This window comes from Triticum aestivum, chromosome 6A (genome assembly GCF_018294505.1).
Source record: "Triticum aestivum cultivar Chinese Spring chromosome 6A, IWGSC CS RefSeq v2.1, whole genome shotgun sequence".
Classification (NCBI taxonomy): Eukaryota; Viridiplantae; Streptophyta; class Magnoliopsida; order Poales; family Poaceae; genus Triticum; species Triticum aestivum.
Window position 1 is genome coordinate 351,959,017 of NC_057809.1, and position 21,446 is coordinate 351,980,462.

The 21,446-nt window shown below is 43.9% G+C and overlaps 2 protein-coding genes across 3 annotated transcripts; one reads left to right on the plus strand and one right to left on the minus strand.

Annotated features, from left to right (window-relative positions):
- Positions 1-1,213: 1,213 nt before the first annotated feature.
- Positions 1,214-10,621, plus strand: LOC123127533 (LRR receptor kinase SERK2). The gene is made up of 12 exons (XM_044547264.1): positions 1,214-1,381; positions 1,463-1,707; positions 2,322-2,454; positions 2,537-2,608; positions 5,355-5,498; positions 5,936-6,007; positions 6,092-6,163; positions 6,244-6,359; positions 6,455-6,583; positions 6,716-7,057; positions 7,197-7,591; positions 10,049-10,621. Exons 1-12 carry the CDS (start codon positions 1,347-1,349, stop codon positions 10,358-10,360), a joined length of 2,067 nt encoding a protein of 688 aa, XP_044403199.1. The 5' UTR covers positions 1,214-1,346; the 3' UTR covers positions 10,361-10,621.
- A 1,494-nt stretch (positions 10,622-12,115) lies between these two features.
- LOC123127534 (protein ACTIVITY OF BC1 COMPLEX KINASE 8, chloroplastic) lies at positions 12,116-19,397 on the minus strand. Of its 2 annotated transcripts, XM_044547266.1 has the most exons (20): positions 18,786-19,397; positions 18,154-18,289; positions 17,400-17,566; positions 16,537-16,657; positions 16,328-16,428; positions 16,124-16,222; positions 15,561-15,671; positions 15,394-15,473; positions 15,229-15,298; positions 14,464-14,537; positions 14,319-14,388; positions 14,148-14,236; positions 13,906-14,030; positions 13,711-13,791; positions 13,540-13,600; positions 13,384-13,438; positions 13,187-13,285; positions 13,005-13,094; positions 12,563-12,622; positions 12,116-12,474 (listed from the first exon to the last, which is right to left on the minus strand). In XM_044547266.1, the coding sequence occupies exons 1-20, from the start codon at positions 19,380-19,382 to the stop codon at positions 12,358-12,360; spliced, it is 2,403 nt and encodes an 800-aa protein (XP_044403201.1). In that variant the 5' UTR covers positions 19,383-19,397; the 3' UTR covers positions 12,116-12,357. The 2 variants fall into 2 exon arrangements, with proteins under 2 accessions (XP_044403201.1, XP_044403200.1); XM_044547265.1 differs by having other exon boundaries at positions 14,319-14,537.
- Between the last annotated feature and the right edge of the window lie 2,049 nt (positions 19,398-21,446).

The window sequence follows — 21,446 nt, forward strand, 5'->3', positions numbered from 1 at the left end:
ATCAACAAGCACTATTGCCCGTGATTTTTCACGTGACAATATATTGCCTACCGGTTTTTTCCATGCCACAGGAGTCGTCCCTTACCGTCTTCGTAGTCTCTTCCTCTCAGGTAATAGCACATGTTGCCGTGTTGTGAGTAGATCAACAACCAAGCCGAGAAGCAAGACGAAAGGATTTCCGCCTACTACATGCTCGAAGGAGTTCGAACCCCCGCCACTCAGAGTAGGTTGAGGAGTCGCGCCTCACCGGCGGCGACGCCAATCCAGATCCTCCTTGAGGCCGTCATCGATGGGTGGACATGGAGGGAAACATTGGTGCATCTCGGGAGTCGGGAGCGAGGGAAGGGAGTGTCGGCGATGGCGAAGAGAGTAAATCGGGTGTGGGAAACCCTAACTGGCCAAGAGGGAGACAGAAGAGACCGTAAACGTACATCGGGAAACAAAAGACGCAGTGCTGATTTTTTCTCTGAGCTTTAATAGTAGAGATGCTTACGGATGCGGGGGTGATTGATTTGGATGGCCTGCCCATGTGTGTTTAAGGAATGATTGATCTGAACTGATTTGGATGGCCTGCGCATGCGTGTTTTCTAGTTTTTTGGTATGTGATCTTTTGTTACGGAACAGACATATGTTTTGGTAGGTGTCTCACAGGACATACCATATAGTCAGAGATAGCAGAGATTTTGTGCGTGATTTTTTTTTTCTAGGCAAAGGGGATGTTGCAAGTGCACGGAAGCAACAACATAAGGTAAGTGCAATCTTAGAAGTACGTGATTTTTACCCCTTTTGCAATGATCTGTAAAAAGATAAAAACCAATGGTACAGGGATGGTGGGAGGTGGAAGAAAATAAAATCAGACGAAAATAAACCGAACTATCAAGCTACCAACTACTTCATTTTTAGTAGTAAAAAGATACTTATTCCTTGGTTCACAAGGTCAAAACAATGATTTTGCTCTAGCCTCTAGGGGCGACGAGGGGGCGAAAAGGACCGCGTCCACGAGATCCTTGGCGCACCGTCAGCTGCTCCCTCCGTATTGAGTGCTGCTATGCACACGATACTCTTGGACGATTCTTGGACGATAATGCAAATCAGACCATCTATATAAAGGACTAGGTGCAACACAGCCAGTGGATTAAACATATCGTCGCTGAATCGTCCAGCAGTATCGTCTGTGAAGTAGTTTCGCTCCGTATTCTTCTCACTAGCCCCACCGCAACACCCCATGTACTCCTCCACCACTACTCCCTCTCGCTTTCATGTGGGCCCTCAACTCCGTGACCCACAAGTCGGCCAAGTTGTAAGATTCCTGTAAGCTGTAGCCTTCTCCTCCCCCAGCATAGGCGATGGTCCCGTCGCCCAGTAGAACAATTTACTACAGGTTGGAGCATACACACACGCACTACGAACTTAATTAAAGCTACTAGAGAAATTTATCCCACCCGTTCCTCGCTTTCATCAGGGAAGAGAGAGGGAGGAAGAAAGCTATCAACGGCGACGCGGCGGTCCAGCAGATCCGTACTGCTCGGGGGATCTGGGGGAAGGGAGAACCGGCGGGGGCCGCCTATGCGTCGGTGAGGTGGGGCCCAGTAGGCGGTAGAGCAGGAATGGCGGCGGCGGTGTTGGGGAGAGGGAGGTGGCGACCGGTGGTCGTCGCTGTGTTGATGGTTGTTGCGGGGGTGGGCCATGTCTTCGCCAACACGGAGGGTAAGCTGCTTTGATCTGCTACATGGCCGTTGATGTGGGGATGCTGGTCGGTTGGTTTGGTGTATGGTTACTGATTTTCGGTTGCTTTTATTAGCACAAGCTTGAGATGAAGGGTTGGGCGGGCGGTCTCATCCTGTACTTTCCTATTCGTGTAGTCGAATTGGTTGGAAGGGAATTTATGGTTCCGTATAGTTGATTTTCATAGTCTCTACTAGTTGGGCCTGATTGGTCTGCTTTGTGTGTGTAAGGATAGAAATCTGGTTCCTTTCTTCTTATTCCTTCCAAAGTGGAAGAAAACACGCTAATGAGGAATTGCTATTTTGACTCTCAGGTGAGATATTTCATTTGATCTGTGTTTGAGTCAAGGCGGGTGCATTCTTATAAAGGCTAGTGATAAGAAATCCTTTTTTGCACAATTGCATCATCAAACAGTATACAAATTGATGAGCTGCTTGATAGTATATTTACTTTGATGATGATTACATAGCTTTTGCCCAGCATACCTGTTTCTTTGCAATACTGTTCCATATATAGTCACTCAAGGAGCTTCTTTATATATTCTTCATAAGCTTCTATCTGTCGGCCCATGCTAATTTACCTTTTGTCGATAATAGGTGATGCTCTGTATAACCTGCGTCAGAGTCTGAAGGATAGCAACAATGTATTGCAGAGTTGGGATCCCACTCTTGTTAATCCTTGTACATGGTTTCATGTTACATGTAACAATGATAACAGTGTAATTAGAGTGTAAGTTGACGAAAAACTCTCAGCATGCATACCAAAGGGTTCAAGAGTGATCATCTTCATAATACCCTTTTGCTCTTTTCAGTGACCTTGGAAATGCACAATTATCCGGTGTACTAGTGTCCCAGCTTGGGCAGCTGAAAAATCTCCAATATTTGTAAGTTCTGGATGCAATGCACTAGTTTTTTCAAACTGTAGACTGGCACTTAAGACATCTTACATGCAAATTCAGTAAAATGTAGTACTAAAATCTTGCCACTTCATATATTCATATAACATCTTATTGTTTATTTACTCTTAATCGTTTGGTGTCGATTGTGTGACTTGCATCTATTGTACTCTAGAGGAACACATGCCTTACATAGAGGGGTTACAACCGCAGATACACTCCACTTAAAGAAATCCTTTCCTAATTCAAGCACTTCCCTAACTTATCTCCAACTCCTGGAGTCCTAACTTACTTGGCAAGAAATATCAACACTAAGCAACTTGGGTTCTGCAACCTTAGGTGTGCCCAACTCTTCTGCCTAGCTGCCGCTAACCAGGTCTCGGTAGTTCCACATGACATGGGCAGTGGTGAAAGGTCAGATCATGTGCCGACAGTGCAACTAATCAACTAATCGAGTAGCCCTTCATCAGTGTGTGCCTGATATTGCTATGAACTTCGCCGAAGGTTTCCTTCTGTGTCAAATTGGCTATCCTGACGATCATCGGCAACTTCTCCAAATATGCCCACTTCGTCCCTCTACATCATCCTTATTCACTTAGCTCTATGGCTCAGGTCTTATTTGATTAGGTGCATGGCATCCCAAGTTTCATTATCTGGCACATTCTTGTTTGTGATCAATGGAAGATTGGTACCATGATTCCCGTCATGTTGCAAGGGTGTGTACTTTGAACTATGTCTTTCGTCCTATGTACCTGCCATGCTCATGGAACTAGGCAAATCTTGGTAAGATGGACTTGTCTTCCAGAGTGAGGCTGTATAGGAGAATATTGCACAAACCAAGCAGCACTAACCTTTTCCCAGCTTCAGGGTGAGTTGTTTGCCATGAAGAGGGGTGATGACACTCACGTGGGAACCCTCCTACTGCCGGAGATTTAGGGCTATTAATGGTCAGACACAAGATTTATCTGTGGTTGGGCTGAATCTAGGATTGTTATTCATTGACCAACACTTAATGGCTAGGAGTTTGAAGTAAGAGCAGGTGTTGAATCAGGGAAGCTATATTGAATTTAGAGTTATGTCTGGTTGAAACCCCTCTATAGAAGGGGATTGAAGTATCAGTAAGGGAAAGCAGTAATTACTCTATGTCTCTATCCTCCCATTCCTGATTTTCTCTCCTCACTCCTCGGCCTCAGGGCCTCTAAGCATGTGGAAGACAGCTGGTCCCAAACTAGGGTTTGGCATCTCTCAAGCCTGTAATGCACTCACTGTGGGATTACATATGAGTTAACTTGCTATTTGATTTACTAAGTTGGGTCTATTTATACCCTTCACACGAGTTATGATTGGTCACGAATGGCACACCTGCCTCCTAAATTTTACTCCAATGCCAAAAGCCCCTCCCAACCTGCATCACTGCCCTGCAGTAGTGTACCGTCTTTGGCGGAGATGGCCTAACTAATCTGTTTACCGTATCTTAGCACTAGCCGTACAGACAAGATCCTTGTGCACAACGATAGTGAACTGAACCTTGCGATGAAGCTTCAAATATTTTGGGTAGATATCCAGAAACTCTGTAACCTAAATGCACAATCCTAGTTTGGGAGCCTTGGTGCAGCGGCAAAGCTGTTGCCTTGTGACCATGGTCACGGGTTCGAGTCCTGGAAACAGCCTCTTGCAGAAATGTAGGGAAAGGCTGCGTACAGAAGACCCAAAGTGGTCGGACCCTTCCCTCTGGACCCTGCGCAAGTGGGAGCTACGTGCACCAGTCTGCCCCTTTTTTTATATCCAGAAACTCTGTAACCTATGTGGCACATAATCCTTGTAGATTTGCTACCGCATTTGCTAGGACTGTCAGAAATGTCCAAAAAAAATCTTGAAGAAAAGGCACCCAAAGGGCGTCTTAGATCTGATAATTATCAAGGAAAAAAGCCAGCACAGTGGAAAGATAACTGGACACAGAATTGACCAGTAAAAAATAAAATTACATTGAAAATCATACTAGCCTTCTTCCTTTGATTGTACACCGCCTGCCGGAGATTGAAAATTGCACTGAACCAACAGTAAAGGACAGGGACACCTGCAAATGCCCTCGCCATACCGTACTTTAAAGACCGGAATAGCCACTCGCCGCTTGGGACGAGATCTAGAAATCGCTGAAGAAACATCGGCTGGAGCATCACACTACGCAGAACAGGCTTACGATCCATTACCACTGGTCTAGAGAGTTGGAGAGAAAACCGGACCATGCCGCATAACAACATTGAAGAAGATGTCGAAGTAGCCACACCAATGGCCAACCAACTGCTCTCCTTGATAGACACACAAACTAAAGAGAGCCAACAGATCTGGCAGGCCCTTTGTCGTCGTCGAGGTAGGGGGAGGGGGGGGGGGTGGATAGACCTTATTCCAACACGCCCACCTCGTCGATGCCGCTAGGGAAACAAAACGTTAGGGAAAGAAAAACAAAACGGATGATGAGGCCGCCAGATGTGGGAGAGGAGGGGGGCCGAGGTGACGGCATGGAGGAGACCTTTTGGAGCGGTGGCTAGGGTTGGGAACAGGAGACAAAACTGAATGCTCAATTTTTGTAGATTTATACACTTGTGCATGCCATTTTGAAGATGTTATTTTGCTTATATTCTGTGTTTTCTTCTGTTAGTTGTTTAGTATATATTTCCTCACTTCTAAATGTTTCTCTACACTTGAAAACTGATATGTGTTCCTTTGGTTATAGGGAGCTTTACAGCAACAACATAAGTGGGCCAATACCTGCTGAACTGGGCAACCTAACTAGCCTGGTCAGTTTGGATTTGTATCTGAACAAGTTCACAGGAGTTATTCCTGACAGCCTGGGGAATCTTTTGAAGCTTCGATTCCTGTAAGAATAGGTCTTTTGGCTACAAGCACATCTGTTGTTGCATATCTGATGTTACTTTGATGTTATTTAGATTCTTTTCAGTTGGTCTGTTCTTAGTTGTAACAGTTGTTCTTGTCCTGCGATCTTTTCTCATTTGGGAGAATGAGGCTTACGAACTAGTGTTAAGAATGGAAACAGATAATTCTCATTGAAAAGCATAATCCAAATGCCATGATGCATGCATTGACTAATGTGTCATTTTTTGTGTACTTCTCTTTGTAAGGATTTTGGTGTTTGTCACTCCTCTATAACTTTTTGTTTCCATTTTTTTACTAACTTGTCATGCAGATTAAGTGCCAACAGTACCATTCTGTTTCCTATTATTAGTTGTATCATTTGTTTCCTTGTATTTATAAGTCTTAACTGTTTTTTGCTATTATGCCTACTTGGAAGGATAGCCGTCTTAACAACAACAGCATGTCGGGTCAAATTCCTAAATCCTTGACTGATATCACTACTCTTCAAGTACTGTAAGTTGAACGTTGTGCTCTGTCGTTCTCATGTAGTTTCGTTATGTGTTGGGATGAATATATATAACAGTTACATTAATGCAGCGATCTCTCAAACAACAACCTCTCAGGAGCAGTTCCATCTACTGGCTCCTTTTCGCTCTTCACCCCTATAAGGTCTTCTATCTGCAAAAGATTGAATGATGTTTAGTCCAACTCCATTGCCAGTTTTAACAAGGTTTTATTTCTTGGCTCAGTTTTGCGAATAATCCACTTCTTTGTGGTCCTGGTACCACAAAGCCCTGCCCTGGGGATCCTCCTTTTTCCCCACCTCCTCCATACAATCCTCCAACACCACCAACTCAATCAGCAGGTAAGTTATGAGTACTTGAATTTGCTTGTCAATATTCAAGGCAGTAGAAAAGATGGCACTTTGGTACATGTGCTTGATGGATTTTATTCCATTAGGTGCCTCTAGCACTGGAGCTATCGCAGGTGGCGTTGCTGCTGGTGCTGCACTGGTGTTTGCTGTTCCTGCTATTGCATTTGCAATGTGGCGCCGTCGTAAACCTGAAGAACATTTCTTCGATGTGCCTGGTCAGTTTCATATACTGATACCTTTCTTCATTTGCCAAAAATTGTGTCCTCATGTCATCCATGCCACACATTTTGTTCTTATTTTCTCGAACACCACACATCATGTTCTTATGTCATCTCATTTTTCTTCAGCCGAGGAAGATCCAGAAGTTCATCTTGGTCAGCTTAAGAAGTTCTCATTGCGAGAGCTTCAAGTTGCATCTGACAACTTTAATAATAAGAACATTTTAGGAAGAGGTGGTTTTGGAAAAGTGTACAAGGGGAGGCTTGCAGATGGTACATTGGTAGCGGTGAAAAGACTAAAAGAGGAACGTACCCCTGGTGGCGAGCTTCAGTTCCAAACAGAAGTTGAGATGATTAGCATGGCAGTGCATAGGAACCTTCTCCGACTTCGTGGTTTTTGCATGACACCTACTGAACGATTACTAGTCTATCCATACATGGCCAATGGCAGTGTTGCATCACGTTTGCGAGGTACTTTGTTCTTTCCTGTAGTACCTAACGCGTTCTGAATGCGGCTTCCTCAGCCAATAATCACATTAAATATGACCTTTTCTGCTGTGATGATATGCTGAAATATTTCTGTTCTTATTTATGGTGCTTGATTTCATAGAGCGTCAGCCATCTGAACCACCCCTTGATTGGGATACCAGAAGACGAATTGCACTTGGATCTGCAAGGGGACTCTCTTACTTGCACGATCACTGTGATCCCAAGATCATCCACCGTGATGTCAAAGCTGCAAATATTCTTTTGGACGAGGATTTCGAGGCAGTTGTGGGTGATTTTGGGCTTGCCAAACTTATGGATTACAAGGATACTCATGTAACTACTGCTGTTCGTGGAACAATTGGACACATTGCTCCTGAGTACCTATCCACTGGAAAGTCCTCTGAGAAGACTGATGTTTTCGGCTACGGAATCACACTTCTGGAGCTTATTACTGGGCAGAGGGCATTTGATCTTGCTCGCCTTGCAAATGATGATGATGTTATGCTTCTTGACTGGGTAAATACTTCTTCTCAAGAGCATAGTTTTGAATTTCAGTTTCAGAAATATTTCAGCCATAGCCAAAATTACTGAATTTCACTGAAATTTAGTGGTTCGGTTTTGGAATTCAGCGATTTTGGTTTTCATTTCGGCCAAAGGGCCAAAGTTTCCACTTGAATTAGATTGCAATCTAACTAAATATTTCAAAAAGTTCAAATGTAATTTGAGAATTATTCGAATTTGTGCATACTACTGTAGTTGCTATGAGTGAAGCAAGGGGTTGGGCGTATGAGAACCTCTACCAGCGTTTAAACATGAAGGAAGGCGAAAGGGACATCTATAAGATGGCCAAGATCTGAGAGAGGAAGACGAGGGATGTCAACCAAGTCAAATGCATCAAGGACGGAGCAGATCGCCTTCTGGTGAAGGACAGGATGAGGAGATCAAGCATTGATGGTGAGAGTACTTTGACAAGTTGTTCAATAGAGAAAATGAGAGCTCTACCATTGAGCTGGACGACTCCTTTGATGATACAACATAGGTTGTGTGCAACGAATCCAGGAGTCTGTGGTCAGGGAGCTTTAAAAAGATGAAATGCGGCAAGGCAATGGGCCCTAATTGTATCCCCATTGAGGTGTGGAGAGCCTCATAGACAGCGATGGTATGGCTAACTAAGCTTTTCAACATCATGTTTCGGGCAAACAAGATGCCGGAGGAATGGAGACAGAGTATATTACTCCCTCCGTTCCTAAATATTTGTCTTTCTAGACATTTCAAATGACTACTACATACGGATGTATGTAGACATATTTTAGAGTGTAGATTCACTCATTTTGCTTCGTATGTAGTCACTTGTTGAAATGCCTAGAAAGACAAGTATTTAGGAACGGAGGGAGTAGTACCAATCTTCAAGAACAAGCAGGATGTTCGAAGTTGTACTAATTATCGTGGAATTAAGCTGATGAGCCATAGAATGAAGCTATGTGAGAGTCATTGAGCACCACTTGAGAAGAATGACGAGCGTGACCAAAAATCAGTTTGGTTTCATGCCTGGGAGGTTGACCATGGAAGCCATTTTCTTGGTATGGCAACTTATGAAGAGATACATGGAGCAAAAGAAAGGCTTGCATACGATAAGATACCGCGGAATGTCACGTGGTGGGCCTTGGAGAAACATAAAGTCTAAACAAAGTACATTGCCCTCATCAAGGACATGTACGATAATGTTGTGACAAGTGATGGAGACACTGAAAACTTTTTGGTTAAAATAGGACTGCACCAAGGGTTAGCTTTGAGCCCTTATCTTTTGCTTTTGTGATGGATGAGGTCACAAGGAGATATCCCATGGTGTATGCTTTTCGTGGATGATGTGGTGCTAGCGGCGATAGTCAGACTTTGGAATCAAAAGGTTTTTGGCTTGGTAGAACTAAAACTGAGTACATGAGGTGTGGTTTTAGTACTAGTGGGCACGAGGAGGAGGTTGGCCTTGGTGGGCAGGTGGTATACTAGAAGGACACCTTTCGATATTTGGGGTCAATGCTGCAGAAGGATGGTGATAGCGATGAAGATGTGAGCCATCGAATCAAAGCTGGATGGATGAAGTGGCACCAAGCTTCTGGCGTTCTCTGTGACAAGAGAGTGCCACAAAAGCTAAAAGGCAGGTTCTAAGGACGGCGATTTGACCTGTGATGTTGTATGGCGATGAATGTTGGCCAACTAAAAGGCAACATGTCCAACAGTTCGGTGTAGTAGACATCGTCTGAGATGGTTTGGGCATATACAACGCATGCCACGTTTATTCAGGTTCTATAGGAAGCGTCAGTGCATGGCAGACGTTTAAAGCATGCTGATGATGTCAAGAGAGGTCGGCTGACCAAACTTAACATGAGAGGAGTCTGCTAAGAGAGATCTGAAGGAATGGAATGTCACCAAAGAACTAGCCATGGACAGGGGTGCGTGGAAGTTAGCTATGCACGTGCGAGAACCATGAGTTGGTTTTGAGATCTTATGGGTTTCAACTCTAGCCTACCCCAATTTGTTTGGGACAAAAAGGCTTTGTTGTTGTTGTACTGTACTTGCTGAAATAGTTTGACGGGAAGACAATTATTTCATTATGATCAAAATTAATGAAATTCTGATGAAAGTACAAAGTGAAAACCATGCTCAAGAGTGAGCGTAAATAATTATCATCACCACATCTAATGTTTTTCTCATGATCATGCTGTTTTGGAATTTAAGATTTCTTATAAATGATTGTCACCAAGCCCATGTAATAATGGGCTGTCCTTAGCCCCATTAACTTGTTATATAGAGGGTATACATTGGTGAGTGACAAGCTGGCAGTTCATCCTTCCAGGACAGAATGTGCTAATATGCTGTCACTAGAGACAACCAGTTGTATCATATGTGGGATGCATTATACTCTGTTATCAGTAACAAGTGGGCAAATGATTAATTCAACTGCCAATTCTACAGGTGAAAGGATTGTTGAAGGAGAAAAAAGTTGAGATGCTGGTGGACCCAGACTTGCAGAGCAACTATGAAGAGACCGAGGTGGAATCGCTGATCCAGGTAGCGCTGCTGTGCACGCAGGGCTCGCCAGTGGAGCGCCCCAAGATGTCAGAGGTCGTGAGGATGCTGGAAGGTGACGGCTTGGCAGAGAGATGGGAGGAATGGCAGAAGGTGGAGGTGGTCAGGCAGGAGGCAGAGTTGGCTCCTCTTCGCAACGACTGGATTGTTGACTCCACATATAACCTCCGCGCCGTTGAACTGTCTGGCCCAAGATGACCAACGTCGTTCTCTGGCATAGGCAAAAATCACCATTTGATCAGTCATTCAGCCTAATTGTTGTTTGTGAATATGAAAGGTAGCTTGTACTCTTTTGTTTAATGACAATTTTAAAGGATGCATTTTCCCCCCATTCTCCTCCACACTGAGAAGTTATGCTAGGCTGCAGTCATTTGTTAAGGTGGAAGGCATACATTTTGTGTTGAATTTGCAATGCACTGTTGTATCAATCTGATAAAAGTGCAACGTGTTATTCTGTGATCCCTTTGTCGGTGCATAGACATTCATTTCTCTTCTTTTGTGGTGTCTTCAAAGCTATTGTCAGTCAGTGTAATCTCTGTATCAAAATATAGGACCATGTTTTGACACTATGACAGTGGCAAGAAACGTCTTATATGTTGATATTGAGGGAGTAAATCACAATTCATTTCTCTTCTTTTGTGGTGTCTTCAAAGCTATTGTCAGTCAGTGTAATCTCTGTATCAAAATATAGGACCATGTTTTGACACTATGACAGTGGCAAGAAACGTCTTATATGTTGATATTGAGGGAGTAAATCACAACCGGCCGTATCAAACCCCATCCAGTGTGTGTGAGATCAAAGAGGTTTTAGGGCAACTCCAACCGGCCGACGCAAATGAATGTAGTTTTTGTCTGTTTGAGTGGCTGAGCAGATGCGCGTATCTGGTTTTTGATTTGGGTCGCAGGTGGGCCCAACTGCATTAGTCCATGTGGTTTTAGAAAAAAAGCTAAATAGAAATATAAACTATCCAAATTTAAAAACATGTTAATTATTAAAATATAATTAAACATTAAAACCTGCCAAAGTCCACTTCAAACATAATTATACGTAAAACATAAATAAGAACTTAAAAAAACTAGCCCAACTCTGACGTGTGCGGGTGGTGGCGCTGGCGCTGGCGCTGGCAGGTAGACGCAATTGCCGGTCATGCAGAGCTGGAGCGCCTCCTTTAGGCCATCGTGTGCCCTCCTCGCGCTGGAGTGTCTCCTCTAGTGCAACCTGGTACTCCGCCTTCGCCTTCCCGTCCTTTTCACTACTGGCGGCGGCGGTGCAGGGCGGGCCTTGACCTGAACGGCGCCGCGACGGCGCACATTGTGCTCCGTAGTGAATCAAACGTCTCAGTTAGGACTAACTGTCGCGTACGCCGAGTCGGTGCGCTGCTCCAGCGTGAGGATGACATGCCGTTTGCGGATCTCCTCTGCACGCACCCACTCCGGGATGTGGTGGGGGTCGAGATGCCAATTGTGCGGGAGGTTGACATTCGGCCACGGCAGTGGTACTGCGCCCGGTGCACGGAAATGTATAACCGGTCCTGTGGCCGGTGAGCCCTCCTTTCTTGGCACGACCGTGCGACAAGCCGGCCCAGGCTTTCCCTTGTCGAAGAAGCCACCCATGGCGACTAGGGTCAGTGTTGGCCGGCGAAGGGCCACGCGTGACTAGACGTGGACGGGAGTGGGGAAAAGAAGTGGATGAGCTACCCCCCCCCCCCCCCGGCCCCACCCCACACGCGCTTTTGCCATTAGAAAAGACACGTGGACTCCACAGCCCTTCACTCAGCTGGCATGCGGGCCCGAACACGTGCATAACATTTATCAGGACCAGCAGAGGTGGTTGGGCAACCAACACACGGGCCTGAGGCTGACACCGAGCAGATACGCGCGTCCGTGTGAACGCAAATCGGGTCGACACAGGCACACACCAACCGTCTATGAATTGATGTATGCGACAGAAAGTGAAACAGGTTGCACAAGCTGTGCTATACTGCTTATATTTACTCTGCAATTGTACAGTATGTACATCTCTTCATCTATTACACCGCATGTACAAAGATTTCATACTCGTACGCCGATGGCTATGCTACACCACCTCTGAGGTAAAACTGCACACAGGCAAAAGGAAAAGAAAAAGCGGATGATAACCGCAACGTATTACACTGAAATCTTTTGGATCAGCTCTCACTGGTCGATTGGTGAACTCAGGCAGTGCCGGTTATCAATCTCTCTTGTTGGTCCAGCTTCTTCACCTTGAGAACGCCAAGCAGGATTTGTAGCCCAAAGAACGCACAAAGACAGTATCCGATGGTTGCTGGCATCTACAATGGATAAATGGAAGTGTGTTTGAATTTAGTTTTGTGCTGGTAATTTTCTGAAAGATGAATGCAGTTTCTTTGGGAAACTTACCCGGATCGAATTGAGGTGCAGAATGGTAGCGAGGTTTACCAAACTCCCGGCAGCCACTCCCTGGGTGACACACAGCAGCGTTTCACAACAGAGGATGGTATTAGCACTCAAAAGAAAATAAAAACAGAGCACGACATCATGATCACATATAGGGGTGTTCATGGCCGGGTTCAAACAAACCCAACCAAAACCGACAGTCAGATGAAAGTACAGCTTTTTCATTAGCCATGATCAAGGACACAAGTTCCAGTTCAAATAAATGAATCGAGCGGTTCCCACCGTGAGACCATTTTTTAACACCCTAATCACACACAGTGCATAGCATCCTAAGAGTTGAAAAACTGGCACCCACCCACTATCAGTTTTATCTTGGACAGCCCTAAATTCCCATAGCAATGATAACATAACACAATATAAAGCTTAATTAATTTATAAAACTCACATATCCAATTGTTTTCTGTACAGCGGCAACTCTTTGAAACGATCTTTCTGATTCTAATGCTCTGACACGAAGCTTGAGATCACCTTGCTCCTGTTATAAAACAACAAAAAATAGACCATTGAGTTCATTGTTGAATGGCACCAGCAAACCACGGAAAATAGGCCAAAGAACATTGTAGATACCAAACGCTCAATAATCTGTGCAAGTTTTTCAACTCTGTCAGGTTGACGGAACACATTGTAGAATGCACGAGATTGCCTGTCCCATCGCTTCCTTGCATCCTGAGGTATAACGAAATGCACATGAAACAATCACTCCATGGTAAACATACTCAGGCGTTACCATGTAGGTTAGAATTATGGACCAAAGGTTAACTTGCCTTAACAAGTACTTCAACACCAGCTTCATTAAATCTGAGCAACTCCATGGCATAACTAGTAATTTAAATAGATGCATCAAATCAGATTCAGAGAAGGCCATGTCAAGATTTTGTCAATTAAGAACATGGAATGCTACTAATGTAGAGAATACTCACGGCTTAGCAATCTCTGTAATATCAAATCTAGGATCTAAACCTTTCCCAATACCATCCAGTACTGAAAGAATGGAGAAAGCATAAGGAGCCATGAATGGACAAAGCATAAGGAGCCATGAAGCTATGGCATCATGTTACAGCCATGGTTCTCTACATGCAAAGCTGTCAGACCTGAGAATGCTCTGACCACAAATGTAAAGGTGGCAGGAAACCGAAATGGTTGATCAGCAGCAATTGCCAAAAGATCCTCTCCTGTAAAATTTTGATGCAAGTTAAAACAGAAAAGCAAAACCAGTAGAATGACATGCATGGCATGTTTCCTTCTATCATGTTCCCTGATAGATTGCAGGAATCATGAACCATTACCGATAGCTGCAAGTCTCTGCTTCTTCTTTTCAAACTTTTCCTCCTTAGATAATTGTTTTTTAAATCCAGGTTCCACGGTTGCCATCTCTCTCTCTTTCCTTTGTGCAGCTAGACGCTCTTCAAAGCTATACAATAGATAAACAGAACGCGGTGAGGCTAAGCGGCGTTGTTGATCTCATTTAGGAAACTTTGTAACTAAGTACAAAGGAGCATCCTTCCGGGATAAAGGACTAGTAGATTACCTATCCAGGAAAAATTGAGCTGTTCTTCTGACGGCTGTCATATCTCCAGTAGGAACAAGGACACCCATTTGAACCATTGCTTGAAGCACCTGCATGGATACACATGATGTTCTGTCAAACTTCATAGGGTCTACATTATTGTCTGCAGGTAAACTACCAAGAAAAACTTACTTTATCAGGATCTTTTTCATAAACTCCATAAAATACTTCAAGCAGTCCTTCGCGGATATTTGGGCTAATACTGCAAGTAAAAAGAATGAAGATTAGATTAATTACATAAATGGACTTTGGAGGAAACAAAATGATCATAAGCAACCTTCCCATCATCCCAAAGTCATAGAAGATAAGCCTCCCACCATTGGCATCATCAACAGCAATGTTCCCTGGATGCTGTAAACGGAATCAATTTAACCAGTGCACGGCTACTGCATTTAATCGAGATACTTAAAAGGAGCAAAATAGAGTACATATGATTTGATATCATGGAATTTATAATCTAAGAGATGATAATATTTGACATTATGGCTATAGCTAACATAAATAGAGCTGCACCCAATAAAATTGCCAAGGTTGGAGATCGTTTGATGATTTGGAATGCACATATGCTTTGCTGATGGGACTCTGGCAGAGCATGACCACATAACTACACCTAGTTTCTCTTAGTGCATAATAATTTTTGTGATTCATTTGAATGCATTATAGCGCCCCCACAAAAAAACATTATAGTGCAATAATAGAAGGTTGACTGCATTTTTTTTATTTGAGCGCAGAAGACATTGCCAAAACACTGGAAATAAAACACTAATATAGTAGATATAGAGTAAAATGAACCTGCAAAGGTTATACCCGAATTCATCCATGTAATCAAGAGGACAAGAGAATATAATGAGAAGTAATGAACAAGACATCCATTAGCCCAGACACTGCTTTACTTTATATGTACTGTATCCATGAATTTATCAGAATTTGTAGAACATTCTTTAATTCTCAAACTGCAAAAGGGAAGCAGCTTCCCTGCCTGGACACCGAAGTCCAATTGAAACAACTACAGCATATTTCGCTTATGTATAGTGCAACTAACCGGGTCGGCGTGGAAAAATCCATGCGATAAAATCTGCTCAAGGTAGGACTCAACAGCATACCGGCCTAACCTGAAAAAGATTACGGTTGGCAACAAAAGATACCAATGTTAGTAGGTACTGCAAAAAAAGTCATGGCCGAGTAGTATTCAGACTTCAGAGGATACCTTTTCCGATCAAGCCCTAACTTATCTATCTGCTGTATCCTATTTATTTTGATTCCTGGGACATACTCCATTGTTAGAACCTACAAAGCATACAAAATAAACTTAAGTCTTATCTTCTGTTCTATGTTGCTTGAGAGTCTATTCACAAATTTCTGCATGGAAGGAACCTGAGGTGTAGTATACTCCCAGTAAATTTCTGGAACCTTCACATAATCCATATTTTTGAAGTTTTCAGCAAACTTTTCAGCATTAAATGCTTCTTTGGTATAGTCTATTTCCTAAAAAACAACCATAAGATGATTATGTAATTTGCTTTCATGTAAATATACAAGAAACACCAAAAATCAAATGGCTGATTTGAAAGAATTTATCTAATACAATCTAAGGAAAATATATTGATAGTTTGATACAAAGAACTCAAAGCAAGAAAGAGCATCATGAAATGGACTAATAATACAGAACAAAGTCAACATCAAGATGTAAGCCTCTCAAGCCCAATCCTCGCACTATTATGGAAGTATTGACACCAAAACGCTGTTTTATGATGCCTAGAGAACTCTACCTACGCATCAAATTATCTCAATTTACTCTCACTGAGGAAAGATGCATAAAAAATGGATACGTTTGCTTCCGATAGTCTGTTATATAATAGGTGTTATTTCAAAAACCTGAAATCTGACAAGCGTGAGATAGTAACAGACCGTAGGTTGTGAGCATAAGACAGCCGCACCTGATATAATACATTTGCACATTCATCATAAATAGCAACCCAGTCTCTCTTGGCACCATCTGACTTGGGATCCACTTTCTGAAGGTATTCTGCTATTACCTAGAACATCATCAGTTGAGGCTATCAGCTGATGGTTTGAAAAGAAAGAAAAATAATAGAGAGGCACAATCTGTTAGGGAAAAAGTACACTTTTAAGAGACTTGCCCTTAAATTCTTCAGATCAATATCAAACAGCTCTTTCAGACCAGGCCTTTGCACCTTGAGTACAACTTCTTGGCCATTTAGGCTTGCCCGATGAACCTGGCCTGCCAAAAAGGGATGTATTGTTACAGTGTCAAGTTGACACAAGAAAATAAAATGCTTTTGTTCTAGTCAAATTTCAAGATTACATATCTAGTCTACGAGCTTATTACCGAGGCTAGCAGCAGCTAATGGTTCAACGTCAAATCGTTCAAATATCTCATTTACAGATGCTCCCAGCTCTTCTTCAATAGTTGACACAGCTGTCTCTGAAGGGAATGGAGGGACCTGATCCTGCAAAAGAGGGTCCATGATAACATTAGTATAAAGTAAAGATATAGCACTGCTAGTTACCAAAAATCTAGGAAATGCGAGAAGTTTTTAACTGACAAGAACGACTATTTTACTACGCTGATCTGTTGACCAATTTAACTAAATTGGATACATATTTATGCATAAATTTGCAACTGGAGGACTTTGGGGAATTTGGGTCAGCAACAATCAAGCGCATATAGCTGAAGCTCGTAAGCTACTGGAGGAGATCGTGATTAGCCGGCGCTAACAGAAACAAGAGACGGTAAGATTTCAACGACTGAGAGCAGTTAGCTGATGGTGGAAGTGTTCTAATAGGCCTTAAATACTTGTGTTTTATCAAACCACCAAAAAACAAACGATGTTTCATATGCAGATAGGGTGGTTCATAGCAGGTATTATGAGATTCTGATAGACCCCCAATTTAAAATCCAAGAGATAATCTTTTGAAGTTAATCTATGTCAAGACACTTAGTACAGATTTTACCCATGGTCATTACTGAATACTTTTTTTTTGCGGGAGTACTGAATACTTATTTTAAGATTCACAGACTTTTCGCTACGAGTAATGAAACAAGCCCTTATGTTTTTCTAATAGGTTAAGTACACGTTCCCTATAGCAATCTATTACAGATGCAGATTTGCTAATAAACAATAATCCAATATTCACCGCAGATGCTTTGGATGTGTCCAGATGCGGAAGTATAGAAGTGTGCATGCAAACCTGCAATTCAGATAATTGATCCACATATTCTTTTGGAAGAATATCCACCCTGGTGGAGAATTGCTGTCCTATTTTAATAAATGTGGGGCCTAATCTCAAAATACTCTCCTTGAGCCACTTGGCAAGAACTTTCCTCCTCATTACCCTTTTCTCTTCCGTCATCCCCCCTGCAGGTAATTCATCGGCATGAAGGGATGCCTTATGCAGACAATTTTACTAAGAATATGTAGGGAACTTTAGGGCACAAACGAACAGCATCCAGCAAGTCAGTGAATTGTTTAAAATGCAATACACCCTGTTTATAAGATGAAGGATTTTAAGCCGGCGTCCTTTCTCCATGTTATCATATAGTACTTCTTGTTATATGTTCAAACAGTAAGGCACCTTTTATGACATGTAAGCTAAAGTAGTTGGATTACACTTCATCTCAAAAGCCATGGAATTGCCTATTATTTTCACAAGTAGAAAAATAAGTCCAAATCTGCCTCTCAAGTATCTTGGTAACGAATATACTAACACAAATAAACATCTGAGGCTGCACGTGGTTGACAAGTAAAGCCTAAATGTGCAAAAAAAAAATATGACACATAAAACAATCATTTGTTATTTTATGGAATATGACCCAAAGACTTGCAAGAAACTGACTGACATGTAGTGGAGTACGAAAAGATAGAAGTCCAGGTACCTAAGCTTTGTGGTATAAAACCTTTAATATAGTACCGTGTCGTTTCTGTTTGCGTGATTAAGTTCTAACCTCGATAAGTGAACTTCTGGTTGTTGAGCCAAACCTTGAATATAAATGCGAAGACAGAGCCCCATATCTCCAAGGTTCTTTGAATCGTTGAATAGGTTTTAAACCGATTCCAACGACCACCAGGAACAACAGACACCTGCAAGATTTAGATTTTTCAACCCAGAATGAGGAAGCATTAATAATGGCATGAGATAAACATTTCAGCTGATCCCAGATGAACAACAATATTAACACAAATCATGGAGTCAAAATGTGCATGACGGTAAGTCATGCTTCCATCCGCACAAGCTGAAAGCACTACAGGGCTGACAGAACAAACAACTGACAAGCTTGTTTACTTCTCTCCACCACGGTGCATATTCTATTACTCCTTTCTGACGATGCTATTACCCGGCCTTCCCTGAATATAACTTCATTCCAGCTAGAACAAAATATGAACGACCTACTCCTTGCATTACACATTTACACTGACGTGTCACTGAAGTCTTTAGTCAAAGCAACATGGCAGTCCTGCTTACTACAGGAGATATCGCACATCCGTCTCAGAAAACAAAAATGGCACAACGCACTGATCGCACACACTGACAGACGCATACTTAGGAATAGAAAACGCCGAGCAAACAAATATTCACCTTGGGCATGGCCTCTCCGTCGCTTCGCTTAAACCATGCGTCCTCCCTGCCTATCTCCTCCACTCTCTCCTTCCTCCTCTCATCCTCACCCGGCCCACGGCCGGATACCACAGAAGTGCCAGACCCGGATGGCACGGGCTTCACGCTCGCGCCGTTCCCACTCCCACTCGCACTCCTGTTGCTGTTGCTGTTTCCGTTGCCGTTGGACCCGAGGTACGCCTCCACCGCGGCATCGTCGTACCCGAGCCTGCTCGCGCTCCCGTTGAGCCCGAACTTCCTGGCTTCCTCCTCAGTAAACGCAGAGGAGGATTTCTCCTCGAGAACAGCAAGAACGAGGCGGTCCTTTGATCGGCGGCGGAAGCGGAGCGGTGGCGGGGGGCGGCGGAGGCGGAGGTGGTCGGGAACGGAGAGCGAAGAGGAGGCGACGAGGGAGGCGGCCGCGGCCGCGACGGACATGGCGGGGCGGAGAGCTAGGGTTTGGCTGTGGGGGTCGAGGGGGTGGAAGCGAGGGGAGGCGGCGGAGGAGGGAGTGGTGTGGAGGAGGGAGCAAGGCGCGGGAAGGGCCAGAGGAGAGCGGTGGTGGGAGGGGAGCCACATGGTTGGCACGGAGGATGAGGCGATCTCACGTGTGGAGAGGTGATTGGGGCGACGGTGAGTGATGGGGCCCAGTTGGTGGGGTAGGATCACGTGGAAAGTTTCTTTCTTTCTTTCTTCTTTTTTTTGAAAAATCTTATCTCGCGTCCGTCCAATTTTAAGACTTAGAGCAACTCTAGCAGACCCCGCATCCGTCCCCGACCCACAAAATAACCGCCAAAATGCGGGTAGGGGCAGAAAAACCTGCCGGATCAGAACCCGCATCCCGTCCCGGTCCGCAAAATTTTTTGAGGGACGCGGCAAAATCCCAACCCCAACCCGGGAATATGCGGGTTTCCCCCTCGCGGCTGCGGTGCCCTGCGTCACATAGAAGCAGTTGGCGGGACGGACATTTCAACCCGCGCGCTTTCCCTCCTCCTTCCGCCGCCGACCGCCCTTGCTTCTGCCCGCCCGCCGCCGGCGATTTTCGGCCAAATCTGCGGGCGGAATCGGTCCACGAGGCCGCCCACACCCTCCCGCCCCGAGACGCTGCACCGCCCCCCGGATCCGGCGAGAAGAGACGCCCTCGTCGCTGCCGCTGCCGGGGATCGACCACCGTCGTGCCCGCCTCCTAATCGCCGCCCGGGATCACCCGCCGCGTCTGCCACCGGTTAGTGCGTTTTGTTGTGATTTTTGCAATCTAGGTTTAGTTTGGTCATGGCACTTACCGTGAAGGAGCACGAAGACGAGAACCGGAAGAGGAGGCGAGGATCGACCGTCGGGCGCCTTTGCATTCCCCGGAATCGTCATCTTAGGAACGAGATGTTGATGCAAGACTACTTCACGAAGAATCCAACGTATCCACCGCACCTCTTCCGGAGAAGGTACCGAATGCGTCGAGTGTCAAAATTGTTCAAGCTTGCGAGGCAAATTGCCGGTATTTTACTCAAAGAAGAAATGTTGCGGGCTTAAAGGGATTTAGTGCATATCAAAAAATCTCCGCGGCAATGCGAGTGATTGCATATGGTATTCCGGCTGACTATGCCGATGAGTACCTTCGCATTGGTGAAGATACTACAATTGAGTCTGTGCGTAGATTTGCAAAGGTGATCATCCGTGTCTTTGGTCCTGAGTATCTTCGGGCACCCAACGAAAATGACACAAAGAAATTGATGGCAACTAATGAGAGGAGAGGTTGGCCTGGCATGCTAGGTAGCATTGATTGTATGCATTGGACTTGGAAAAATTGCCCCAAGGCATGGCAAGGAATGTATTGTGGCAAGTCTCGTGATGCAATAATTGTGCTTGAGGTCGTAGCATCCGATGATTTATGGATTTGGCATTGCTTTTTTGGTATGTCAGGCACTCTCAATGATACCAATGTGTTGCAACGGTCTCATTTGTTTGCTAGGCTTGCTAGTGGTGATGCTCCTGCTTGCAACTACACTATCAATGGGCATGAATACACAAAGGGGTACTATCTTGCTGATGGTATATACCCTCCTTGGTGCACATTTGTCAAAAGAACCAAAGAACCCAAAACTAAAAAGCAATGTGAATTTGCAAGGGTGCAAGAGGCAGCCCGAAAAGACATTGAAAGAGCATTCGGTGTTTTGCAATCTAGGTTTGCCATTGTCCATGGTCCTGCTCGTTTTTGGGAAAAGAAAACCTTGAAAAATATTATGGCATGTTGTGTTATCCTGCACAATATGATTCTTGAAGATGAGAGAGGAATGAACTTGGAATTCTTCTATGACAATGTGGGTAGTCATGTCAAACCAGCTAGAAACCCTAACCGCATTAGAGCTTTCCTTCAAACATACAAGGAGATTGAAAATGCAAACACCCACTTTTAAATTCAGGAGAATCTCATTGATCACCATTGGCAAAGGGTTGGACAATGACTTTTTTTGTATTCATTTGTATTTGTATTCATGACAAGTTTTGTATTGCATTATTTAAGTTTGCTATGCTGATTTGAATAATTATTTGTAATGTGGATGATTATTGTATTATGTTTGATTTGAATAATTAAGTTTTGCTTTGGATTGTTGTCTTTATGTTGGATTTGATATTTGCAGGCCGATA